The 27,469-nt window shown below is 39.3% G+C and overlaps 2 protein-coding genes across 7 annotated transcripts; both read left to right on the forward strand.

Annotated features, from left to right (window-relative positions):
- The first annotated feature begins 1,688 nt into the window (after nucleotides 1-1,688).
- Nucleotides 1,689-9,293, forward strand: LOC110057879 (ciliary microtubule-associated protein 3-like). The gene is made up of 9 exons (XM_020764488.2): nucleotides 1,689-1,786; nucleotides 1,864-2,000; nucleotides 2,418-2,516; nucleotides 5,164-5,277; nucleotides 6,013-6,029; nucleotides 6,471-6,597; nucleotides 7,252-7,364; nucleotides 8,087-8,162; nucleotides 8,847-9,293. The coding sequence occupies exons 1-9, from the start codon at nucleotides 1,771-1,773 to the stop codon at nucleotides 8,910-8,912; spliced, it is 765 nt and encodes a 254-aa protein (XP_020620147.2). The 5' UTR covers nucleotides 1,689-1,770; the 3' UTR covers nucleotides 8,913-9,293.
- Nucleotides 9,294-10,284: 991 nt separating this feature from the next.
- LOC110057878 (uncharacterized) lies at nucleotides 10,285-27,325 on the forward strand. Of its 6 annotated transcripts, none has more exons than XM_020764484.2 (3): nucleotides 10,285-10,681; nucleotides 18,696-18,903; nucleotides 25,508-27,325. In XM_020764484.2, the coding sequence occupies exons 1-3, from the start codon at nucleotides 10,657-10,659 to the stop codon at nucleotides 26,550-26,552; spliced, it is 1,278 nt and encodes a 425-aa protein (XP_020620143.2). In that variant the 5' UTR covers nucleotides 10,285-10,656; the 3' UTR covers nucleotides 26,553-27,325. The 6 variants fall into 6 exon arrangements, with proteins under 6 accessions (XP_020620143.2, XP_089139526.1, XP_020620145.2 ...); XM_089283400.1 differs by lacking the exon at nucleotides 10,285-10,681 and adding an exon at nucleotides 10,929-11,351; XM_020764486.2 differs by lacking the exon at nucleotides 10,285-10,681 and adding an exon at nucleotides 15,236-16,229.
- Nucleotides 27,326-27,469: the final 144 nt, after the last annotated feature.

Below are 27,469 nucleotides of genomic sequence, written 5' to 3' on the forward strand. Positions count from 1 at the left end.
CGTCAAAGTAGTAACAGACGAAAATAACATTTTTAGTTTGATAACGTGATCAAGCGACAAATATAGCACCTAACACTCAGGGTCTTAAAATAACTGAGGAGAATTTGCTACCTACTTTTGTAATTACATCTGCAAATGGTTAGACGTTCAAGTCTTCTTGTATAAGAACTATAAACCATAGCCTCCGTATCCTGCATCTTCGGTGTTACATGGTTAGCAGGGGACGTTTAAGAACCCGCACATTCAGTATCGCAAAGAATAGGGCACGGAGTTCTCAGTGTTGTGGTCTGGCTTTGTCACAAGGGTTGGTGCTTCACATAGGGTTCACCTCATTGCACCTTACCCCCTTGCCGGACAGCCGGAATGGTCCAAGAAAAATGGCTATGTCTATGTCTACGACATTTTTATTATATATTTATTTTATTATATATTTTTAAGGTTTTTTACCCCCCCCCCCCCACCCTGCTTTTTATTTATTATTTTTTTTATTTAATGTCTTGCAGTGATGGGAGCATGCCTCCCTTTGCAAGACCCCATAATGTAGATGTAGATGCAGAACAAAAACTGCAGGTTAATTTAGCAGGGAATGGGGGTAGAGTGAGATATTAGCGCTCTCCTTTTTCAGCTACGTACTCTTTGAAACTGAAATTAACTTTTTTGGACCTTCCGCAAGAAAACTAAAACTAAACGAATAATATGCTAAGTCTCTCACGAAAATCTTCAGAATTGTTGTGAACTATATGCAAGTTCTTTGTGATAATAAAATGATTTTATTCAAAATAAATCGTTAATTTAATCGTCTAACCTTGTCAAATACTTCAGAGGAAGGAGAGATCATTTTCGAAGATAAGTAGAAATTTTTCTACGGAAATAAAATGTAAAAATGATTACATAGGAAGAAGTACCGTTATAAATAAAGGTTCCCAAAACGAAACTGAAAGCTTAGTGCCGGGCAAGAGACTATATCATAATCTCTTGTGCCGGGTTAATGGAAGTCGTCATGTCTAATTTTAGTACGGGGCTGGTTGCAAATTAAAGCTTAGCCGGGTTTTTTCAACCAAACCGCTTGTGCGCCCTTCCTCGTTTGCGTTTGACCTCTTGAAAATCATATATTTAGCACTAGTACTTATCTATCAATATTTATCTATCCAACATTACCGCTATATCAGCGATATCCTTCTGGTTCTAACAAAGCCAACGAAACGTTTGGGACTTTTAAAACCTTACTCCCTCGACTTGGCAAAGCGAGATGGAAGGGCAATGCTTGAAACGTTTGCTACATGACTTGGTTTATTATTATTATTTTCCTTTTATTTGACTTATTACACTTATTACCTCCCTCTACAGTTCCCCAAAATCTCACACATATAAACAAACGCGATCTTGACAAGTACCTGAGACTTTGACACTGGCGGTATAAATAGACGTTACAAAATCATGATGGGGCATCTATAATATTATTTGTAAAGTTCGCTTTCATTTTACCTTACCGTTCAGGGCTTGGAACGGAAACCCCCGCGCATTGTTTGAAATACTTTCCGGATTACTAAATAGTCCTAAAGAGCCATTCTGTTATTAGTGTAAATCAGGTGTAAATTTTCGTGGGCGACTTCATTTTTAACAGACTCGTTCCCAGTTCTCCATGCCGTTTTATGCGCCGGTGACATTCTTAGTCAGCGGATGTAACCACATGTTGTCATAGCGATCTGTTCGCACTCGCAAAACAGCAGTAGATATTTGACTCCTTAGTCAAAAGGAAACTTTAGAATCATGACGGCAAACGACAGTATGTTCCCTAGCAATTTGTTTTTGCGACTTCACCATTTTATATGTGATTAAGAGAGTTTTGTACTTCTCTCGTAGATCGAAGAGCAGTGGCCTTTGGAACAACTCTCGACCGCGAACTCTTGCCGCTCAAAGTTCCGGCAAACCGCTTCGGCAATGAACTTGGCTTACGAGGCGCTCCAAATCGCGGCCCAGGGTGTTATGACAATGCTGAGGTAACGAACATTATTGATTATTGCAAAGCTGTTTCTACCTTGCATTGCAAACATTGACCAGATATGAAAAATGAGTGGAATTATTCGTCAGCTGCAACTTTCGATCGATAGAACGCGTGATACCTATCTGTGTACTTCATGAGCAACGTTTGGCTTGGTAAAAAGTTATTCCACGATTTTCCAAGGATAAAACCTTATATGCTGAAAAGTCAAGGTACATCTCTTTCTTTCTTCGAACAGGGCACTGAATGATTGTTTCCGATTTCTAGATCAATGCATGTAATATTTTGTGAATGTTTTCCTGTTGGGAGTATTGAGCGCGTTCTAGTAGAGATGAAATGTCCTTTCCGGTTGTTTAGCGAGTCGACTTGATGAAGTTGAGATTTATCACAGATTTTTATTTTATTGTCTCAACAGGTCAGTGGGTTTATTTATGAACTTGAACGTCGACCCGTATGCAGAAGAGGGTACTCGGTAGGGGCTCGAACTGCTCCAAGATTCCCTAAACCAGCTCATGTAAGTTTGTGGATTTCCTTTGTGCCATTAAAAAGTCAGAACACACTATGTCCTGCCAGGTGGAACTGTTTTACTTTGAGGAAAATTTACCAGTGTCTTGCCTCTGTAGCTGAGACCGACTGCTGCTTCTGCGTTCTTGTCGTGGGATGATTCCCTGTGACCACACTATGCTTAAACACTAAGCCACATATCTTAATATCAACTTTAATTATTTAAGTTGATCAAGGTACGTGCACCTGTCACTGTAAATCCCCCCCCCCCCCCCCCCCCCCCACTGCCACGCTGAGGAAACATGGGGCATTAGCCCCAGAGAAAAACCAAACAAGGATATTTCTGGTCTAGCCCCTACCAAATGAGCCCCACATACAGGGGACAGACTTCAGAAGTGTACCTAAATTTTCCTGCAGGAAACGTACAGCCATTCTCCCTCTGGTGCATTTTTATCAATCCCTGCACATGCATGAAAAATGGTACCACTTCATGCTGCAATTTACGCTGTCTCATCCTATCATGTTTTCAGGATTATTTGGCCGTCCACAGGGACAAAGGACATCATCTCCTGAATCATCATTTGATTCTGCAAAAATGTACTAATCCCCCACCCCTCAAGGAAGGCAAAGGACGAAAATGAATTAATCCCCACCCCCTTGGGCAAGGCAGAGAGTCAAAGCCCCCACAAAGCCCCACCCATGCCCCATGTTGCCCTGGGGTGGGGGTGGGGGTTTAAAGTGGCGGTGCGTAACCACAGTAGAAACTATGCGGAGCTGACACTTTGAGTGTGAGCCCGTTTTCAAATCAAAGTGAAGGGCTTAAATACTCAAAGCATCAGTTTCACATACTCGCCATGGCAGTGAATTCATCTTTATCAACTATTATAAGCTGTAAGCTGATAAATAGCTTATACTGAACGTTTCACTAGCCTGCTGATGTTTTTAGTGCAGAGTGCCCTATTGGGATGGTTTAGGGGGCTGCTTTTCGATCAGGCACTAAGTCACTAACACAATATGGTGTAAACTTTAATGTTTGTTTAATTAATTAATTTCAATTAATTAATTAGCATAGTGGTAAGGGGGTGGGGTACCTCTGTTTACTACGTAAAACCTATCATACTTACGTTAGTTCTATGCTAACATCACAAACCCATATATGTTTTTGCAAATCTCTTGCAATCCTAGGGGTGCTATTCTCTTAGAACAAAATCAATTTGCTCGAAACACATGCGCAGATAACTTACAGTCTTCAGTGTCCAGTTCTGGCCCTCTCTCTGTCACGTAACACTACTGTTGCGTTGCTTGACAGAGAGAGGGCCAGAACTGGACTATTTTGACCGGGGATAGCAGCTGTGTTTCAGGTAACATCGGTTCTCCTTTTTAGTGCAAATAACGGTACTGTGACTGCGTATCATCTGGAATCACCCCTAGCTTGATTCAAGAAATTTTGTCTGCTGTTTTATAACTATTGCATGTTTGCAAGGGTTCAAATAAAGAATGTTTCTTCTTAGTGGCTTGTTTATTTCCTCTTATATGAATGGAGCAAAAAGTTCATATTCAGCTGAAACTTTCCCACATTACTTACATGTACATATAAAACTAATAAATTTGTGACACAAGAAACTTCGCAAATATTGCGGCAGACTCCGTGGCACATAATGAAACTGTCAATTAATTTCATCAGTCTTTGAGGTGACTCTCTCACCGATGTAGAATATAATTTCGACCAAGTAACAATCTCTACCTTCAGTACTTCTCGTTGAAATGCTCCTCAGTTGTATTAATCAATAGCATTGTATTTTAGTTTGATATGAATAAGAACGAACTATTCCTTGACTGGACGTGACTATTTGATAATTAGATTAGTTCTTGTTTTTCTGTGAACTGAAAATTTGCATTTGGAGTAAAACAAAGTCGTTTGTCTTCGATTTTGCATGAGATATTTAGCTTTATTCCATTTATTTCCAGCAGTAAGTAAAAAAATACACATCTTATATTTTTGAGGAAACAAGGGTATCATGTTGCATAGCTCGGCGAGGAAAACAAAAGTATTAAGTTGCATATGTTGGAGTGAAAAGTAAAATTGTCATATTTGCCACTTCTGCATATTATTGAACTTAAAATGATTGAAACTCAAAACATCACAATAAAATTCAAAGCCGTCTTGACAAACGGTAATTGTCAGTTATTTTTGGACCATGAAAGAAAATACAAACATGAAACTTACACAATGCTAAGATTCCTTCTTATCAAGTTTTTGTCTACTCACTTTCTGCAAGGGGAAAAGGCCTAGTTGACTACCAAGGGAGAGAACAGCATGTGACTACTGTATCAGAGCTGTAAATTGCACTCTGCACTATCTGAGATTGTCTCACTAGTTGGAAAATGATAACTCACCTGACCTAGTCCCTAGAGAGACACTGTGAGAGTAATGTCTTGCCCAAGAACACAACACAGTGATGTTGACCAGGGCTTGAACCCAGACCGTGTGATCCAGAGTCCAGGAGTTTATTAAGCAAGGGTTTTTAATTTATCATTTTTGACAGACGTGCCTTACCATTATATCCTAAGTTTATTTTATCTCTGTGAATGCTCAGGGGTTTAAATTACAACTTTTTGACTGACTATTTGAAAACTGTTTTTAAATTGTTTCCTAGATGGATGTTCCAGGACCATCGACTCATCAAGAGATCATTAGCAAACCCATTCACTTTGATGAAGCATTCAAGTCATTTAATGTGGGAGCAACAAGATTCCCAGCGATTAACAAGGTAACCTATGCAAAGAAAGTTTGGTTTTGTGGTGAATTAAAATCTGAAAGGATATAATTTAGCATTGGGGGTAAACATGGAACACATATAAGAGTATTGATGCCAGCTGCATGACTGTATGAACCATAAATTAAAGTTTGATCTACTTTTCTGTACATTCAAGGGCAAAAATTGATCAAAATCCTTTCTTTAAAATATATGATGAATATCATCACAGAACTTTATGTACTCAAATAGTTGTGAAATGAAAGCCTAAAAAAATTGGATTTTAACCCACGACTTCTGCAATAATGGTGCAGTGCTCTGCCAATTGAGTTATTTACCCCAGTGGGAGCTGGTCAGGTTGTGAGTTTATAATAAACCCATAGATTGAGGTCAGAAGCATATCACCTCAACGAGGTGATATGCTTCTGTTGAGGAGTATGCAATTGAATATGTGAAAGATGATATATAATTGTTCAATTGCAAAACAAGATGTAAAGACATGAATGGTCATTGCAGTTATGTACACAACTTAAGTGGCTCTGAAAATAAAGCCTGAAAAACATAATTTTTATTCCAGGCTTTACTTCTGAGTTGCTTAAGTTTGGTTCATATGCTGAACGTTTCCTCTGACAGTAGAAATTAGTAAGTAAATACTGATGGATGAAATAATTTGTAAGCAGTGTTACAAGGATTGTGTCATACTCAACTAATATTAATTTTGATTTGTCTTTGTACTTTTTCCCTTTTCAGGACCAAAGTCACCCTGGGTAAGGACACTTTGTGTCTTATTTCATGTACATGTAGTTTGTAGTGTGGCGCACTTTACTGTTAGTTATTACTGTATTTTGTTTATTATGTCACTGTAAAAATTACTTCACCGTGGCTGGCAGAGAGGGCCAATTTATAAATTACCAACACATGTACAGTCATAATTTTCCCAGTCATATTAATAAATGAGTAGTTTTATGAAAGCTTGTCCAGTTAAGGAGTGATATATCGAAAACTTTTTCAAACTGGACTCGCCTACAGACGTGTGCAATTGTGAGAGCAATTTTTCAAATATCACTCGTAGTGTAAATCCTCATTAATTGCACTCACACTTATACAATTACCTATGCTAAGTAGTAGACAATTTTGGCTGCATCAAAAAGATGAAGAAAAAATTGCTATTAAGGTTGAATAATGATTTATTACATGTTTCTACACAGGCCAGGAGCTTACGAGTTTGATGCTAAAAGAGATAGAAAAGTGAAGTTTCATGGCTCATTTGGTGGACCGCAGACACTGATAACATCAGTTACAATCAAGTGTAATGACTTTGGAGAACCTGACATCGTAAGTATAAGCTTGATTGTTGAGTTAACAGGCCCCAGGTTATTGCATTTTTTTTGGGGGGGGGGGGGGTGGGGGGCAGGAAACTGGAATTGCTCAAGGAAAACTGTGACGTACCATTAAAATCTTGTTTTGTTCTGTTTTTAGACGCTGGATAGTACATGTGCCTGTTGTAATTGATCATGATTTACTTGAAAATTTGTTTCCCTTCTCTAGAGTGATTTCACAATAAACATACATTCAGTTTAAAATAGTATTAACCTAATTTTCTTGTTCAATAAACCTGATCTACATGTAACTAATGGAGTGTGAGGGCCGTACAGGGGAATATTGGCCTGAGGTTGTGGCAGTAGGGATCAAGTGTAGCGAGATCCGTACAAAAACCAGCGAGGACCAATATTCCCCAGCACTGCTTTAGCAAGTGAGGTTAGAAAGTAGTTTATTATAATTATGGTACAGCGAATACATTGCTTAAGTATGGCAAAATCCTGACAGATAATCGATACTCACGGTAATGATGCAGAAAGTATATGCAGCACGGATGCACAGATATGCACTACTTAGTGGAATAACCTTAAAACTGTTGTGGTCTGTTCATGTGGTTGTCAAATTGTGCCACTTTGTATTGACTGTAATTTTTTACTGTCTGAATTGCAGTGTAATTCTTGCAAGAGTCCTCCTGTTGGAGATTACTTTGAATACAAAAAAGTTCATTTTTGTCGGAAATGTTACAATCACCATTTATCAACAGGACAGAAATACACAAAGAGGTAAGAGTTGCACCCTTGCTCACCCTGACTGTGAGGCAAACATCTCGATGTAGAGCAGTTTTCACTTGAGTAAACCAAGACCAAAGTAATATTACTCTGGCCAATCCCAAAGGCCAAAAATTATGTGGTGAGACATTGAAACTGAAAGGAAATACATGTATAGCTGTAACTGTGTGCAAGTGTGCCATGATTGGCTTAGATCTGACATCTGATGAGCTGAGAAAGTGACTGGATTTTTTAATGACTAAGTGTAGTACATCATGTACTGCACTTGTGAATTACTTTCAACCCTGATGAAGACTGCTCAATATATGCTCAGTACGAAATTATTACATAATAATGCCAAACTCTTCTTGCATTTTCATTAGTTCTTACTTATGGTGTATTAAAGAACAGATGCATATATGATGTCATTACCATTTTTTTATTTCTTTATTTTATAATTTACAGATAGATTCCTTGTTGCTGTGCATCTGTTTAGTTAAATAGATCACAGAAGATGACACTTTGACATCATCTGTGATCTGTTACTGAACAGATGCATGGCAATATGGAATGTAGTTGTTAATTTGACACAAAAGAATGAACAGTACGTGAAGAAAGGTCTGTTCCCTAAGACCTGGTACAGTCATTATTTATTATATGTCTGCACGCATTGCAGGCCTATTATGCTGGCTTATTCTTTTCTTATAATAGGTAATTTCTTAAATTTTTTGCTACAGTTATCTCCAATCGTTTTACAAAGTCAGAGACTGCTCAAACATTCATAACCATGAGGGAACAAATGCAAGATTAATGGTAAGAAAAAAACTGGTTCCTTGAAAGAGAATATGATCACTGCAAAAGTCTTTTATGTATGTAGTATTGTAAGTAATGTATTTTATTGTACTATTAAAACAAATAAAATGTCAAAAAAAAGTCTTTTATGGGGTCTTAAAATTTGCATGATTGTGCTAGGGATCCCCTAGGGATTTCCTAGGGATTCCCTAGGGATCCACACTGGCTTTGAATCAGTTATATGCCACTGAACAAACCTTATCAGCCCCCATTTTACTAAATCCCACCTTAAAAAAACGTTTGAAAAAATCATCTGGTGCATTTTTCCTCTGAAATTTCTGTTGAGATTTTTCAATCACTAAAACTAGTTTTTAGTTTGTAGAGTAAATCTTGGGTCACCTCTTAGTTATGCAGCATTCTAAAATATATTTATCCTGTAGAGCTTTTGACTTTTTGACAAAAAGTGAACGCGGTATAATTGCTTAACCCTTCAGCAAATGCTGAAGCTTGAAAGAGAAAACAGCAAATAAGTTATTATTTAAAATAGAACACAGAAGTGTAATTAGTTAAAAATGAAATAATAAGTGAAATAAGTGAAATAATAAGTGTTATAATTAGTTGCAAGCGATTGAAAAATGAAATCTGAAACTAGCCAGCAACAAACAAGCATTTCTAATTGTGTTCACAAAACTTTCACCTCAACAGCTGAAAACAGAACGGGACCTCAAGAAACAAAGATTTAGAGAGGCTTACATGAGCTTGTACTTCTAACCACTCAGGGCTGTGTCTTCTGACCGGATCGTGTATAAAGTACAAGATGAAGTGAAATTCCTTTCACCCAAAGAATTTTAGTGTAAATATGTAAATGACATTCTGGAACACTTATTTATGTAATAACACTATACAAGATTGTGTACCGTATTTTTGGTAGTGATTAGTTAGATAAGTTGCGGCGGTGATGTTCATGTTTGTCTTGTAAGCAGCCAGATATCTCCAGTGGTAAGAATACCACTAACAAGACTCGCCCGGGCTCCCTCCACTTAACTAGTAGAACTTGCATTTAAATAAAATAGCGGTTATATTGTCATTGTAAAACAGCAAATTGACAGAGAAAAAGAATGAAGGAAATGAATAAACAACTTGTTAACTTTTTGTCGTTTTGGAACTCATTGAAACGCTAGTCAATCGAGCACGGTTGGCCATATCACCCTGATAACATCCAATTAAAAGCAATTCTAAAACTTAGTAAAGTTGAGTACCCAATTGGAAGCTATTCCAAAGCTTAGCTAAAACCGGTGAGCTCGCTAATTAGCGCTCGTGGAGCCCAGTCAGAAACCATTCCAAATCTTGCAACCGCTTGTCGGCCAGCCAATCATAGTGTTCTTGGTAGCATACTAAGAGTTGGAAACCACTCCAAAGCTAGGTAACAGCTAGTCAACTAGTCAATCAACTAACTTAATACCCAGCTAACACCCAATTTGAACCCAGTCCAGGGCCTAGCGACAGTTGGTTAGCCAACCAATCAGATTGCACTTAAACACACAAAAAAATTGGTGAAACAATGGCTGGTGTCTTTTTCTGAGTCGCCCTGCTCATTGCAACTTATAATTTCCAATTTTCTTTGTCCGTTGCTTTCCCGATGCTTGTCAGGCTTTGATAACAGATCGCATAAGCATATGCTTCCCCCCCGCCCCCCCAAACCCGTGGGTTCGGCGGCCCCCGTTCGGACGAATACATTTTCAAGTAAAGACGCAGATTTTTTCCCCATGTCCTTTGGCGCAAAGTTTATTCACGTGCGCGATCACGCGTTTAACATTTTAGGCAAGGTTCAGGAGTTCGTGCCGAAAATCAGGAATTAAAATTGATTAGCTTCTTCAGTAGAATCCTTTGTTTCGGGTTTCGGCGCTATTTTGACTAGCTCGTTAGTATGGCACTACGCATTTTTGGCCGGAAGAATAGCTCAACCGTTGACTCATATTTAAGAGCCTCCTTAGTTTTTCGCCCACCACGTTTAAGCGGCTGATTTTGGTGCTCGGGTTAATTATGTAACACAGTTCCACCGTCAAAGTACTAGAACTGTCGCTGAACCATGTCAAACATAATTTTGAGGATGGTTGCATTCCTAGCATGCGGGCTTTGTTCCTTTGACGTCAGTGACCAAAAAAGCCTGGAGCAATGTTGTTAACACAAAGCTTCAACTCGACTGCTCATTTATCTCATGAAATATGTGTAATTGGACGGCAATTTCACTTGTTTGAAATGAATCTTCACTTTGGAGATGTCTCGCGGTTTAATTTATACTCACTGAGGTTTTCTACGACTCGCAAATCACCCATTTCTCACTCCAGTGATGGTTACTACGGGATGCAAAGTAACGAAGTTGTAATTTAGGACTTCGGCAAGTTGCCAAATTTGTCCAGCTGAATTTTCTAGGAAAAAATCAAGAAGTGGCTGAACAACACTGAATAATACCTTGCAACTGGACAGAAGGAAAGCCACATTGAAGGCAGAAGAAATGTTCCACAGGTTTTCATCAAGAGGTAGGTTGATTACTGATACTTATCCTTAAAGGAAACACACATCGTAGTTTTCGACCGAGTTTTGTCAGACATTCCTTACCACCCGGTTGGTTAAAGTGAAACCATGTGATAGTTCACCTGCAGAGAACTCAGCTCTTCGAGCAAACTCTTTCTCGATTCTATCATGATCACCCCAGAAGTCTGAACCTTTTTAGTCCGTGCCTCGCTCTTCAAAATCAATGTTTCTTTTTAAATTTATACATTGTTTGTGCTTTAACAACTCGGTGTAAACAAAACTAACAGTAAATGATTTCCTTTGATAGTGAATTGTATACATGATATTTATTTAGTTCATCTTGGACTGGGATAATTTTTGAATAGGCGAAGTGCCTCGGGCGAGAAGGAGCTCATTTTATAAATTAGAATAATATAACGATATCGATGCGACCGGCCGGTCAGGCTAAAAAACAATTCAGATTTGAATTACACTTGATTGTTTACATATCGTGGTAAGCTACAGAATAATCTGGAAAATACGACTTTGTTTTTGTTTTGTGGAGAGATTCAAGGGACCATGCAACAATGTCAGGTAATGTTAAACGAATTCAGTTGTGGTGCATCTACGGCGGACGAAACAGCGAAGAGTATCGACGTACTTCTGTATGCAAATGATATGAGCAGCTTGTTCGTGGTGAGTGAGTTTCACTGTTCTCTGATAAGTCTGGATTGAAGTCCCTCTATTCCACTGTCTATGTAGGGCGCGAACTAGAACTCGAGTGAAATCTCTGTGTGTCCACGATACAGATTTGTGCTTCACGTTGCCTGGCAGTTCAAAGAATTTCCAAATTCTGATAAGTTTCACTTAACTTCCTACAGTCAACTAATTGTTTCTACTTCTTTAGCGGCCACTAAAATCACAGTTTACGCCTGCCCATTTTGAACCATTCTAATCTCGTTAAACACTTCTCACGGACATTATCTACACGAAGAGGAAAGAGTCATCACATTCCACGTTACAAAATGTTAACTAATTCACTTCACATGGAGTATACCAGCTATAATATAAGCTCAGTTCCAGTACAACGCTTATATTGTAGACCAGGCACCTTGATGCATAACTGATACCTTTTATTCCCCTCCGGCTGTGAACAAAATGTGTTAATTTCCCTCGTCACAGGTCACTAACATTGATTCACCGTCACAGTGACTAACATTTATTCAAAATTATGTTTACTGATACTATGTAGTTTTCCAATAAAGGGAAACATCTTTTTGCTTCTTTCAGTCTTCCGGATGGACTCTGAAATCTGCGAATCCCATTCAGTTTTTTTAGGTGCAATCTGTTTGTAGATAGAGTTTTCGGGCCAGTTTTCAGCTTCATTCAAAGCCATGTTCTTGTGTACACCAAATACTGGCGAATCCCTAGCTCCGAAATTTTCAATCCTCCTTGTTTTGTGCACCGTTATTCAGAATTTCAGGTTCGGCTTGTGAGACGCATTTTTCTTTCTTGGGTAGCGATATGATGTCATCATGCACGGACAAGATCTTATTGACTGTCGCTGTTCCATCTTTCTCCAAATCTTTGATTTCGTATTTTTCGTCCAAATAGCCGATCAGCCTGCCTCGCTGTTCCCCAGTAGAGCACTGATTTGCTATCCATTGAGCTGTTTGCTTACTGATCAGTCCCAATACATACTTTTCCCAAAGATGCGTTGATTTTCCGACTTGATATGTCAAAGCATTTTCTTCAGTTTCTTTCCTCCAGGTATACTTTGACTTCTGTGGAATTTTCATCTCCTTGCTTTTGTCATCTGGCATGCAAAGCTTGTGTCTTTGAGGTACGATCCGTTTGGAATTTCCTTTCAACTTGTCTTTGTTCCTCGGCTGCTTCGTTGAAATGGAAAGGTCTTTGAAATTGTACAGATCTTTCATGTCCGCTGAGAAATACGAAGATAAACTCGGGTCAGCTCTGAAATGAATTACGTCCTCGGTAAATTCGAGCGGCAAGCTGCTAACTTCTTTGAGCATTTTCTTATTAGCATAGCAACATTCCTGTGTCCCCACCTTTTCTTTAACCAAAGAACTTTGCTGTCGCTTAACTGGAGGCAATTCCAACTCTCTCTTATGAACATAATTTTGAACGAAATCATTTATGTGAAATGTTGTTGTGATTTCACTCGTTTTAGGTGTGGAGTAATCGTAACTACGGAATAATTGCGATCTGTTTGGCAGTTGAGCCAACTGCTGTTTCCTTCCATTCCTCTGATTTTCCCATGCATATTTCAAAGACGGATTTTTCCACATCAATCCCGTTGCGTAGCGTTGTTTTTGCGAAGAAATAACGGCCGCTTTTGATGAAGATGAAAGTCGGCCTCCCTTTATAGAGGGTAAAAAGGAATTTCTTTGAGTCATGTCGGCTTCAGATTCAGAGAATTGTCTTTACATTTATGAAAGGAAGAAAAAAATACACTTGATGTTGATGGCGAGTTGCTAAGAGGGCAGATGTTGTGAGTATTGGACGAAAATTTCCAAGCAACCCGACACAGGCTTCTTCAAGTCGATTGCCATTGGTAGAAATTTTAAACACTACGTAGTTAATTACAAACCTCAAAGACCACGGTCTCTTTGTTTTCTGGAGTTTTGTATCAAATAAAACAGTTTTACGATCAATAATGAAAGTAAAATAGCGCGAAACGGCAGGGTATAAATGGTCTACCTTTCGTTTAATGGGGCAAAGACACGCGATCATTTATGCAAATCGAATAAACAAGGATCTAATTATGTCGAAAAAGTCTTATTTTCTACAAATTTCGGTAACTATGAAGATAACTATTTCTGAAACATCTTGTAAAGGAAACAAAATGTTAAATTCAACGGGAAGTTACGCTGTGACAAGCAATGTTTATTCTTTTTAAGCGGCAGATCATTTTTAACTTCCCTCGTTGATATCACCGGGTGTATAGCAAAAACCACCACGATGAAATTAATTATTTGTTTCAAACCCAGAATATCTCCTATTTCTTTTAAGACTGAAAAAATACGTAGTGTATTGTCGGACGAAACGGGGTCGATCAGTTGACATTCTCTCGAAGCTCCCTGAAAACAGCGCGCCAAGTCCTCAAATTCCGTGATCGATTTTCAAAACTGAATGCAAATGTTTTTCTTTTCATTTCTCGTTACTGTTCTCTCGACACATCAAATTGTCCATGAATTTTCCCCATTAAAATTGGATCTTAGAATTCCATGAAGAAATTAGTGTCTTCTTAAACATTTTAGTGTTGAGGGCCCATTAACCGATCTTTTCGAGCCGTTGCTAAGGAAAATTTAGTCTCATATAACCTCATCATTTTTAGTTAGTTCAGAGTTATTTCATGTGTTTCAACTTTTTCATGGTCAGTAACACCAGTGATGACGTCATCAGACCACGCCCATGGTCATGTGACTAATACAGAAAAAATGCAAAGGCTCCCAGGCAAATTACTTTCTCGGGAGTTTTTTCATTGATTTAATATTTTAATTTAAATCCTCATTACGATATGCATCGATTTTGTTTCATTTCTAAAAGGTCAGATTTTGAGAGCATTTCAAAATATTGAGAAATTCGTAATTTTCTGAAAAAAGCATGATTTCGAGAAAGGAATGCATAGTTATGTTACCAACGTTGGCTTTAATCGAAATTCATCGAAAAAGGCTGGATTTAATGAAAAACCGCGTTTCCTTTAGCTTTTAAAGAAACCGGAAGTGCGCCCGATATCTATTGGAAGTTACCCTATCAGCGCGTGCGCAATTTATACTACCAGCGCACTTCGGTAAGATCAAACAAAGCCACAAGGCGTTAATTTTTCTCTTTCTATTGCTCTTGTTTTTCTGTCTTTCTCTTATTTTGTCTTTGCTTGAACTTTTTTTACTTTGCATTTTGCGAAACACAGAGAAAAACATCTAAGATGTATGCGAATTTGCAAGTTTTTGAGTTGTTTTTATTTTCTGTGCTCAGGCTGACGTAAGTGACCGGAAGTGAAATTTCACCTTCTTAGCAACGCGCGCGAGCGCGCGCATGAATCGGTTAATGGGCCCTTAAGCATCTCTTTTACGACGTATGTTTCTCGAGGTCTGCAGTTTCTTGGCGACAACGTCTCTGAGACGACGAGTAAAAATGCGCAACGACACTACATATACCCACAAGAGGTTTATTCTCGTTTCTCGAGTGCACAGGTGTAGTTAAATCTCTTAAGTAAAATTACATGTAAACTGGAAAATCTACTGATCGTATTCCATTGAAAATCCGATCCATAGTGTTGTCCAATCAGAATAAGGATCGGCATCTGAGTCTCCGTTCAGACTCGCTCCAGCCAGCGGTGTACGTAAACTGTTCTGTTACGAGTCAAACAACAAGTGCTCGAACTTCAAAGTACACAGTGGCGAATCTAGGGAAGGGACCCGCCGCCCCCCCCCCCCCCCCGTTAGTTTGGGTAAAATAATAATAATTAAAAAAAAAAAAAAAACAGAAAGACGAGGGAAGAAAAGCCGGCAGGGGAAACAAAAGAACTCCCGCCCCCACCCCTTCTTAGCTCAAGGTCTGGATCTGCCACTGGTACATACATGTGGTAAGGAGAGTGAATGATTATGCATCGTGATTTACAACACGAAATGACTGCCTTACGCCAAAATTTGATGGTATACTAACATTTGGGACTTTTTGTATCGGCTTGCTTGTTCATCTAGGTGTGTGCGGTGGGGCTTGCAACCGAAGCTCGGCAAGGTCGAATGAAACAGCTCCCTTCAGCTGTGTGTTAGTGGTCAACTTAACTTAACTTAACTTAACGTTTTCCAACTCCAGCCTATAGTTCACACTTGCTTATAATTAACAAACACAGGTTAGAACTCTGGCACTGAGTAAATTCGCGAAGCAACTAAGCAAGCAAATAATATTAAGACTGTAAGGAAGAATCGAACGTAAGTCACTAAAGCATAAATGTTTATTGCCCTAAGCTTTAATTGGAAAAGTGCTCAGTTCCCGGGCTAAAAAACCTACTATGACAGTTTTCCTTTTCAAGATTTTGGCTCACATGTCAGTGACAACTACACGTGCTGTCAAGGTTTTGTGTTTTAAACCGATCCAAGATCTTTAAACTCGTTGTTCAGCGAGTGTTGCACGGCATTGTTCTGCAAAAGATAATAAAAGAGAGTTTTAATATATCACCTCAGAAAGTTCCTGGAAAACAGCTATCTCTTGCCATGGTAACGGTCTATTTCTGACATTTTGCTCTCAATGTGTTTTTAAACCGGACATTTGTTCAAATATTGAACTGAGTTTGGAGTCTTCAGAAGTTAAGGTGATTGTTCAAAAAGCTTCTTGCTCACGTACCGTGCACAGACGGGTATAAACTAATGACCTCAGTCCATAAGTGAGTCAGAGGATAATTAGAAAGCTTTTTAAGGCCGAAGGTTCACATGCAGAGAAGAGAAAAAGGGGAAAGAAAGACTGGGGAAATTGAACAACAAAGCGTGCTACCTAACAGTGTCGGAGATAACACTTGGACAACTCATTCCGCCAAAAACGACGCATGCTGTATGTATTGACGTGTTTTGACTATTCTTGTGTGCAGCACAAAGGGATCGCGTGGTCCTTTGTTTAAAAAGATTTGAAATCAGAGCCACAGATCTTTTGCACACAAAACAAATTGTCCTCTAATTTGATATGATAAGTGTTATTGTCAAGACAGCGAATTCAGTGAAAACGATGTAACCTAATTGCTCCGCTAAATCACTCGACTATCGGTGATAAGCCAAAATTTTAGCTCAGGTTTGAAAGAGTTAGTGGCTCAGTTTGAGAAAGTAATGCTAATATTAAAAGTCTCTTTGCTCGAAAAACCGTCATTCATGACATCGCTAATAAACCTCTGACTTTCCCTGGGCCCTGCGTTCGGTCGAGTCAGTCACCAAACAGAAGAGGCTTTTTCCCTTCGCTGGCAAAGCGAAGAAATTTTGATCCAAAGCGGACTTGACAAAGGAACAAAAGACCATTCTATAGAATGTTTACAGAAGTCAAATCGTTTTCAAGGAAATTCATGACATTTTAAAGACGTTACAATTATACTAATGCCACATTTTTGCATCGGAAAAGGAAGACAATATAACGTCTCTAGGAAACCAGATTTGCCACCGACCATGTCTCATAGTATTTATCTTGGAGAATAATGAAAAATTTTCTAGCTCCGCGTTTAGGCTGCTCAATTTTATCCGATGGCAGTGGCGATTTCGTCCGGCATTTTGCGGAGTCAGCTGCGAGATTAATTCACATGACAGGCTAAACGCCGCGGAGTTTACAAAGGAGAACAAAATTGATTCGGCCTCTGAAGACGTCGTCTATTGTTTGATGCAGCTGGCATATTTTAATTAGAGTTTGCTTAATAATTCTTTTGTGAAAGGAGCTGTTGTCAATAGAGATAACATATGGACTTAAGAGAGGCCATAAGGAAATATAGGCACAGGAAGGGATGCTCGCAAACATTTCAGGTATTTTTCGCGGTTCATTTTCCCTCATTTTCTCCTTCACTTGTTTGTAACGTTTCGCATCAGTGGCGGCGCTTAAGGGTTCATAAAAACCGAAACAGAACGATTTCAAAACAGCGATAACATCATTTCTTGCTTCCTTTCAATGATGTTTCGTGAAGTTGAAATCTATGTCAAAATTTGCATATCGGGAAAGTTGTGCTTTTTCGGCGGAATGGCGAAACAGCTCCTGCTATTTAGGAATAAAATTTCCTTGTTTTCCCGTTCGAGACTACTCGCCAGTGGGATCAAGTCGTGGCGAGGTTTCAAAAATTTTCCGTTTTCGTGTGTGACACACATGTACTCGTGAGTAACTAAACAGAAAGCAGGTTCGAAAATTACTTGCAAGCGGTCTGACTGCGTTCGTTGTGTTCTCGGTGAATCTCGACACAACCTGTCGTTTCACCAAGCATTAAATTTTCAGATATCCGGAGAAAAGCTTCCTTCGTAAGGAAAACAATATCTTAGAGTTTCACGATCGTTCATTATTGATGTGGTTCGCGATTATCTCAGGTAGTGGCGTTTTTGCCAGAAGGACATCTGCTAAGATTTTAATTAGCTGGCGAAATTCGCTGCATCGAATAACTTGTTGTCAACTGAGGATCGAGTTTGAAGTTCGATGCACCTGCGAAGCTAGTGGTTTGGAAAAACAATGGCTTACATCACAGTACAATTGAGATTTCTTTTACAATGTTATCGTTCGACCCAGACCTTAAATCGAGCAATATCTTGACATTGTTTGTAAATAAAAGGGAATAAGCATCGTGTACCGAACAAAATGCGTTATTCTTGATGACATTAAACCATGCTTTGTGGCACGAGTTTTACACCCAAAGAAAGCAAAAAAATCGTTAAATTCTCAATTAGCTTCCGATCGGTGGCGATTTCCTGCTTTCCTATTGGTCGAGACTTTTAATGGTTACTCCATAACATTTGCAGAGTTTTTCCCACAGGCTGGTCCGTGAATTTAAGGTGTTTTCCAACAGATTTGATTCGACTGAAAATAGGCGAATTTTTTAAGTTATATTTTTCGGCAGCAATTCGACCGTGCAGAGGAAAAAAAAAGTTTCAGTCGACATAAATTATACACGAGGAAGCATGCCATTTTGAACAATAAAATATTCGCCCATCTGGCGTGTAATGCATGCATTCTACTGTGAACTATATCCAGCGGTTTATATTTTTAAACGGCAACTTGACAAGAAGACTTATGTAAGAGTAGTCAAAGAGTAACTTGATCAAACAGGGCATCAATTTGAACGCCAATTCATTTGGTTGTGGAGGCCATTAATTACGTAAGACACACGGCACATCAAAATTCACTCCAAATCAGAACTGATAGAGTCACAAGCAACTAGCAGCTGCTTGCTGCTGACGGCGTTATCCACCGGTGGGGAAAATACTACAGCGAGGGAAATACAGGCGCCTATTTAATAGTTTGAAATGGATTTGCGCGTCGTTCACGGTGCCAATTCTCTCCCAGGAAGTATGTTCGCCCCTCGAATGGACAGCCGAGGTGAGCCGCAGTTCGTGGATTTCAGAAGCAGGGAGCCAGAGAATTTGAGTAGAGCAGATGTCAGGCACAAGCCTTTCATTCAACCAGTTTACAGAACAGCCAAGGACCTCGATAGAAGACAAACAATCACGCAGGTTGACCGGCATAACGGAGTTAACCGGCCTGAGTTTACGAGGTAAGCTAGCAAAGCCCCATAATACCCAGGCGGATTATTAAAAAATATATATATTGTGAGTGCTCTTGATGACTCGAGAAATAATTGAATTAGAAATCGGCTTTGAAAGCAGCTTTTGTCCCCCCTCCGAGATTTACCTATACAATGACCCTCCAGGGTAGAACAGTAAATACTACAAGTTATTTACCTTTTCAATGGTTATCAACTAGTGGGCGATTCGTATTTGAGGATTTTACGAGGCAAGATTTAATTCCATCTCTTGCTGAAATCTTCAATTTGAATTTTGCCATGTCTTTATTTTCGATGTATTATTAATATCGCATTTATTTGTTTTGCTATGTTTGTCATCGAATTCAATGAAAAGTACATATTTGTCGAGGTCGTACAATTAGCTGGCGAAAATTGCCCGAACTGGGCAGTAAAAATTGTTTTCGAAAAGAACAATCTTTATGTTGAAGGTGTATCTCATACACAGTTTCAGCCCTCTGTAATATACAGAGTCGTGCAATTAATTTTTAATTACAAGCAACGTTTGAATAAATGATTAAGGGCAGAGTAAACTGGTAATTACTCTCGCAAAAAAAAAGTGTTTCGGTGACTGACTTTGTAACATGAAAACGGAGCCAAGATGAAGCGACATTCAAAATCGTTAGATCGGCGAGATAATCAAGCAACTCAGCAATCAGCTGCTCTGATAAAAAGTGGTGTTGATTCACTAGTGCCTATCTGCTTCCCTTCAGCTTCTTTTAATCATAATTTCATAACACAGGTCATGAAAACGACGGACCTGATAATATCACGTTAAAAAAAAGAATAGATATCATATTTTGAAAAATGTGTATGAAAATGATAGCAGGTTTTTATGGTGACCTTGAGAGGTCGACCTAGAGAGTTAGTATTTTCAGTACTGTGCATGCCATAAGCCGCTTGGTTAGCAGGCAGGCAGATGGAATATATTACTTGCAATACCGTGTTTTACTACTGTTATAAACAGATACATTCGTACATCCCATCTGGATAGATTTTCACTGGATTTATCAAGTTGTGACAAAGTCGCGTATCATTTACGTTGTTTACTCTAAAACAATTTCAGTTCTTTTTCATCTTTTGCTACTTTTCCTCCCGCTAAAGTTGTTCAAGGATTTGTTTTATGCAGAATTGGAATTCAGATGCAAGGAGTGTATATAGATTTTTAGGTCGTATGGCAGACGACCGCTAAAAAGCCGTAATTCGTGTTTACGAGCTCATTAAATTTCAGGCTGAATTACATGGCTTACAAATAATTAACTTTATACATAAATAATATCTTTCCGGCGTGATATAGTATAGTTTCCTTCTGGGTTCAGCTCAAAGACCTCATGTTTTCCCAGCTACAGGTCAGTTCACAATATCACAAAGGCAAAACAAACACATTCAAGGCCAATGTTTTCTTCAATGTTTTGCATCGACTAAAAAAAAAAAAATAACATCCAGCTTTAGCCATTTGCTACATAGTGACATTTGGTTGGAGTAAAATCTTCGTCTTGAAATCTCGAGTTTGTGTGCGAGATCGTGATTGGCCAAGTGGAGCGTGACGGAACGATACATATAGCTCCAAAGGTTCATGTGTATTCTCTGCTTTCATTTCAAGGAACTGGTAGATAAAGACTTCACTCAGACAAAATTAAAACATACAGTCTATCAGTTAACACCACTCATTGCTTTAGATATACCTAGATTTAAATGTGAACACACCATTTGTCACAGGGTTAAGTCAATTATAGCGCCAGAAATTAGCCCTCGTAGAAGACTTGTTTTTTTCAAGCCAAAATATCAGGCTACATATCAAGTTCAATATTGTTTTATCGATCTTGTTTTTGTTTCTCTTCTGGCAACTGCATGCATTAAAAAAAGCAGAAATCTCTTCTGCCAACTTGGGAGAAAGAGGGAAAATGGCATTAAACGAAATGTGCGTGAACGCATTTCTGTAGTATTGTACAGCGTATCGTGGCATGACAGCACTAGTGTGAGAAACGTATCACTACATGCACTGTGGTCCTAGCATAGCAGTCCTTGTCAATGCCTTGCTCAGCTTCATAGTCTTGTGAATAAAAACTGGATCATTGGATAATGCAATTCAAGAGTGTTCATTAGTTTAGCGATCAGGGTGTAGGATCACTTGTTATAAAACTTGGGTTTAGTTTAGTCTAATGTGAGCTCCTATTGGTTGATTTATGATCTCGTGGCAATGGCTAAACCTATATGTCGCCCGCTCTCCCAACAACCAGAGGTTACTTTGACTTCTTCTTGCCTTTGTTACTTTACATTAAACTCCAGCTATATAACAAAACACTTAATTACTGGTCCCGAGAATCGCGAAACATCGAGATTCTTGAGAAAACAAAATTGTTTCCCTCAGGGGCAATGATTTAAGCGTATACTACAAATAATATAGGCATACGCGTAATTCTTTCGGACATTTTTATTTTAATTTTCTATATTTTGGGGGCGTTAATCCTGAAAACAGTTGTTCCACTCGCGCTTGTTGGATATGAGATGATTTAAGTCAACTCGGCGCTACGCGCCTTATTGGCTATCTATATTTTTGCTCGCGCGCGATTGGTGTAAACGTGTCACGTGACTGAATATGTCCTAGCTAAAACTGGGGAGTATCCGAGTGAAATACCTCAATTTTCTAAACTGCGCGGGTTGAGAAAAACATTTGAAGTCAGGTGAAGTATAATAAACATACCCTCCATTTGGCGCGAAAATATGCTCGGATATCTGTTCTTGGACGTTATGTGTTTCTCAAAGCTCACAGTTTTCCTTGAGCTACACTCAAGGAAAACTGTTCGCTTCTCGGACGATATAATGTCCGCGGTCAAATGTCCTAACATATTTTCGTACGAAATCGAGGTTATTGTTTATATATCCAACGCGCGCTCGTGGAATAATCGTTAATTTCTATACCAAATCCATTCGCCAGTTATTTCTCAGACAAGACACATGGTTCATAGAGGCACTGCAGGGAACTGGTTTGATACCAGCTAGAGTTGGAAAGGGACAAAACCTCCAAATAATGGGACAAACCCAACAAATCTGAGATTATGGATGGTGAAATGTTATTTGTACCTTGGGGAACAACGTGGTGGAAATGAAAAAAAAAAAAAAAAATTAGAAGGAAGCCAGGGTCAGTAAGATGGCTGGTAAGTTGTCTTGAGAAGAATTTCAACTGAGGCTTAATTCAACAGAAATAAATTCCAGGCTTTTGTGTACTGTACACCTGGAAACGTGTAATAAATTGACTATTACTGGTCCTAAAGTGTATGCAAGTTATACAGTCTCATATGTACCCAGTAAATGACACCCAGCTTACCTCGAGCCAACCTCGTTCCCAGGGTCTTTTTTCCCCACCCCCAAGCCAGGGAAAAGACCCTGGGAACAAGGTGGACCTCGAGCCTGATGTGTCAAACAGCCAAGGGATCCGACGAGAACCGATGTCAATTCGGGAACATTTCGGACATTTTCGGAAAGGTTCGGCTATCTTCGTTTTATTACGAGAGAGGAAACGTCTGTTCGGATTGCATTTGTGAAAATTTTGGAAAATCTGGTGCTGGAGGTAAAGACTAAAAATTTGCAGCAATCTTTCTTCTCCTGATAATCTAACGGCTTATAATATGACAGAAAGTGTCAGAAAATAAACGCACGTCTTCTTATGTTAGTTAACAGTGCTCACTTTACATCGATTGACTTTATTTAGCTGACTAAATAAAACTCACATGTTTCTCATAAATTATTGAAGATTGAAGGCACAAACCAAGTTGAACGCTACGTTTGAATACATATTTTAATTTTCTGTCTATGAATCGTCGGCAACTTATTTCGGGCCATTGGTAAAGTGTCACTGGTTTTTAGAATTACTGGAAGCGGAAAGAGATTCTGTAAAATGATCTTCGACCGGGAAGATTCGTCCTAATAAGGATTGAGGCAGCTGATTTCCTCGCCAATGAATATTCATTGAGCCCCCGAGCAGACAGTTAAAACCATCTGCCTCAGCGGATTGCACAAATAATTCTATCTTGAGTTGAACCGAGCGGTCTTTTAAGGAAGACAATTTAGCGAGTTCATGATCACAGGGGCTCACTAAGTACACACGTCGAAGCGAGTGGTCGCCGTTGGTTTGCCACTTTGGAGACAAAATGCCTCAACACAAACCTGGCGGAAAGAGCGACAAACGGCAGAAACCGTGCTCAAGCGAAACGTTAAGGTCACTTTAGCTCAAAATTTTATTGATATATTCTAGACCAGTTGAGTTAGCAGTTAGCACTGAAGCGACTACGCGCGACAGGTTTTAGTGACGCTGTGTACAAATCTACTTCGCTATTCGCCGCTCACAGCCCTTTTAGGTAGAAGGCCGTAACGCTTCTTAACAAATGCGTTCAAGCTTAGTTTAGATTTGTTCTAAGGTCCATACGGATTTTTATTATTATGCAATTACTTATTCAGTTACATTATGGCTTCTCCGGACATTTCCGCGGAAGATGGGTATAATGCACATCTGCCATTCACGGAGAAAAATCTTCTTTTTTTTGTAATATTATCAGAAATATTCGCGAATGATTCTTCCTCGCAATTGCACGCACTCCTTTGTTAAGACTCTCCAGAGCGCAGATGGGACCCCGAAAATCTCTTTAAAACTAGCAGGAACCTTTTTTGTTTTGTTTTACACGCTAAACAAGTTGTAACGAGCAACTATTCAAATACAGCTGACGTATCTAATGCATATGCAACGAGAATACAAAATATACTTGCGCGGCCCGAAATCTACATATAAACAGGTACCAGGTATTCATTTTCGACGCCTTGAAGAAAGGCAGGAAATTCTAAGCACGCTAATGACAATCAGCGTGACTCACAAGTGAGAACGTTTTCTATAGGCGACAAGAAGTAACGGGCGCGAGGTCGCCTGTGAAACGCAGAAAATAAAGAATAACAACTTAACCGGATTTTGCGACGTATAAAATATAATAATTATTTCGGGTCTCGGGCAAGAAAATGTCTCAAAAATCTTAAGGAAGGAGTACTATTTGCAGTATTAATTTAAGCGCAGTTTGTGATAACATTTGGAGACTTTGATTATGTTTAGATGACTTTAAACTGCTTTTCCGAGCCTAAAGCAAATCTTTTAAAACCTCAAACAAAATTACACTTTGTTATTTACTGGTGATATAAGCCAGAATTTTTCTGTATATTCACGCACAATAGTTCTCTTTTCTCTATTTTTTTCGTTAATCACAGTTAAGTCTTTCCAAGTTTTCAATTCATCCTTTGAGAAACCGAAAAGGAAATGTGACTTGAAATGCAAATCAAAAACAACTTTTTTCTGCCTAAGGGTAAAATAAAACTAAGATTTTTACTCCTGATTAAAAGACCTTTTCGTATTGTACGAGACTATTCTAGTTACACTTTCAAATGCACGCATTTTATCTGTGCAATGATCTCTAAAACCAAAGTTATAATTTTAATTTGTATAAATGTATATTTGAAAAGCTAAGAAAGAAACAAAGAAAGAAAGAAACGGTTATATGGGTCCAAAGCTACCAAACTTAGACGACTTTTAACGTAATCAAGTTTTGAATTTTACCGAAACATAAACAGTATTCTATAAATGCTATTCCGACACAAAGTACTAAACGAACCGGCTCTTAACAACAGCCTGTGAAATAAAACATCCGTTTATCGGAATCAAATCGCTTCAAAGGACGGTTTTAATTTAATTGTGAATTTTTTTTTTTTACCATAGCTCGATGTTATTCAGAAATTGTCTCGTGAAAACCGCCGGCACTTTAAGGATATTGTTTTAATTTCTTCAGTCTTTTTATATGTTATTTCAAGCGATAGTCCTCTTTCGCCAGGTTCTTAATTTTATTGCTTTGACGTCTTTCTGTGATCTCTTTTGATTGGTAAATGATTTCTCATAAGTCTTAACGCTGAAAGATCATTAATTTACTACCTTTGTATGTCCATAAGAAAACTGAGGTCATATGGTGAATTAATATATCAAACGTCCTAAAAGTCATTTTCCGTGGACAGTACCTATTATATCAAGTCTCGCAGAGCGCGGTTGTTTCTATTTCCTAAATAAGCATCCTAACAATTATCTAAAATTGTATAATTTAAAGATAAATTTTCGCATTTTGCCCATAAACTGTTGGATGTTTCGCGAAAAATTATGTGATCGAAAGCAGCCTAACAAAAAGTCACCCTTGATGTGATTATTTCATTTGCAGTAACGAAAAACAAAGCAAAAGGCACATTTTGTCTGACACTACTTTCCTTCATTCGTAAGAGAAAAACGTTCAAAAAATCGCTTCCCTCCTTCCAATCATCCCTTGCGTGTTACAATGTTTTCATGCAAGCGAGTCGTGGGCGAGTCGGGTAATCTCACCAAATGCAGGAATGGAATGTAGAGGGGAAGGCGGGGCTATAGGGGCTCCCTAGATGGATCACTGGGATCTCAGGGGTGGGGGGGGGGGGGAAGTAGAAACATTTAAAAGCCAAACGAAAAAATAATCTCATTTTTACGTACCCATCAAAATAAAATCATCTTCGTTTTATTTTACAGTTTATCTGATGTGTACGAAGGCGCCCTTCGTAACGTGTTGGGAATACAGCTTCATCTGACGCTGGATGATCAACAGTCGTTTACACAAGACGCCATCAATGATCTCCTTTTCCGTGACAAGCCCTCACCTGGTCATCACAGGGGGCTACGACAGGATCAGAAGAGGAGAAACGAAAACCACCAAAATGGTCGCCAAGGCGACGAAAACAAAGACTTGAAAAACCCAGGCTCCTTCCAAGGTCGTACGTTTTTAAGAGACCCCCGGAGAGTTTCTCCAGGAGGCTCCGCATTCCATGTCCCTCCAAAAAAAGCACGTGTAGACGAAGACGTGCCGTACCCCGAAAGGGGATTTCCTGTTGATCACTTTGGCATTGCCCCAAGGATGAACTTCCCGCCGGACTATCCAAACTCCTTTCCTTCTCCGAAAGGACCCCCGGGCATTTACCACCGACGGGTTAACGCGCCAGAAGCCGTAAGGCACGTTTACGGAACAAACGGAATACACATCCCGTCACCTCGAGATCGTTACGCGCTATGGCCGTTCGGGCATCATCGGGATATTTCTTCGGTGTTTCCGGTGCGCTGTTCGTCGGTTGAAAGCGACCGAATGTTTCATCACGGGATTCTAAAGGAGGAAAGGCGACGAAATATGGACTTAGCACGTGTAAATGGGTTTATGCACGGCAAAACAGTCGTTCAGGTTAAAAACGAAAAGGAGACGAAAGACGAAATCGTCAAACGAGACCAAAAACCAAGTCCCATCGAAAGACGGAGCACTTCGATTCCAGGGAAGGAGGCAGGACTTGAGCGAGGAATGGAAAGAGAGAAGCTATCGCCTTCTTCGCCAAAATCCAAGCCGCCTAACGCTTCATTGACTTCATATCGATCAAGTCCCACTAACGGGGCTGTAGATTTTCGAATGGAGACGCGCTATCGCAGCGCGCTAAGAAGACTTGAATCAAGGAGAGATGGAAAGAGAGGAAAAGGCGAGGATGCCAAGGAGGAGTTTCTTTTCAAATTGGGACTGGAGCGAATCGAGGCTTGAGACTAGGAATTGCAAATTAAATACGACGTCAGAAGTTAAAGAAGAAGTTATGTAACCGGACCATGAACAATCGATGGCCACTACTACTAAAGAGTCAAAAGATGGTACAGAACAGTCCTTCCCTCCGAGATTCACCTTTGCGAGACAGGATGACATGTAGCGCGTCATCAAGTGTTGAAAGAAGAATTGCGCACGAGTGCATTGTACAGGAGAGGAGTTCGTTCGCTGACAATGACTTATTTGAATTGGCAAGATACCCCTACTTACCTGGTGGGGGACGGGGATAATGGGACTCTATAAACCCCTGGGGTCCTGGGGTTTTGCTTTGCAGTCCAGAAACCAAGCCTCTCTTTGGATCCCGAATCGAGATATTTATAAAAGAAACTTTAGTAGGGACTTCAAAGGGCTCTTAGATACTCTGAAAGCATTTGCTTATAACGTTGTGGAAACAACTTACCGCAAACGTTCCTTAGTGTAACTTTACTTTATGGCATTTTGCTGAGATTGACAGACAAAAAGCTTTTATCTCTGATCCATGTCCTTCGAACGAAAAATTTGTAGTCAGGTTAAAAATTCCTTCGCTTATTAGAATTGTTATGTGTACATAACATCTAGGACGTTGCTCTCTGAACCAAAATAAACACCTTATAATATTGTTGCTAGTTAGCACCGAGGACAACAGTCCCTCTGTGAACGCTAATATACCTCTACTGTGACATTAGTCCGTACAGAACAGTGATAGTCTCTTCTTAATAAACCTTAGCTCTTCCTTACTTGCGGTTGTTCTTATTTATTATATTTCATTCGTATATTCCGTTGATCGTCATAGAGACAGTTACGATAAGTCGTATAAGAGTGACGATAGAAAGCAGTAAGTAAGTAGTGAGTGAGTTAGGACACTTTCCAGTTGCTCGTTT

This window comes from Orbicella faveolata, unplaced genomic scaffold, assembly GCF_042242905.1.
Source record: "Orbicella faveolata isolate gen_17 unplaced genomic scaffold, um_ofav_v1 contig_12, whole genome shotgun sequence".
Lineage (NCBI taxonomy): Eukaryota > Metazoa > Cnidaria > Anthozoa > Scleractinia > Merulinidae > Orbicella > Orbicella faveolata.

Coding starts and splice junctions, on each gene's coding strand:
- LOC110057879 (XM_020764488.2), top strand. Junction 2,517..5,163: donor GATTCCCTAAACCAGCTCAT/GTAAGTTTGTGG, acceptor ATTGTTTCCTAG/ATGGATGTTCCAGGACCATC. Junction 8,163..8,846: donor GAACAAATGCAAGATTAATG/GTAAGAAAAAAA, acceptor TCACCTCAACAG/CTGAAAACAGAACGGGACCT.
- LOC110057878 (XM_020764482.2), top strand. CDS start 18,656: ATGGATTTGCGCGTCGTTCACGGTGCCAATTCTCTCCCAGGAAGTATG. Junction 18,904..25,507: donor AACCGGCCTGAGTTTACGAG/GTAAGCTAGCAA, acceptor TTTATTTTACAG/TTTATCTGATGTGTACGAAG.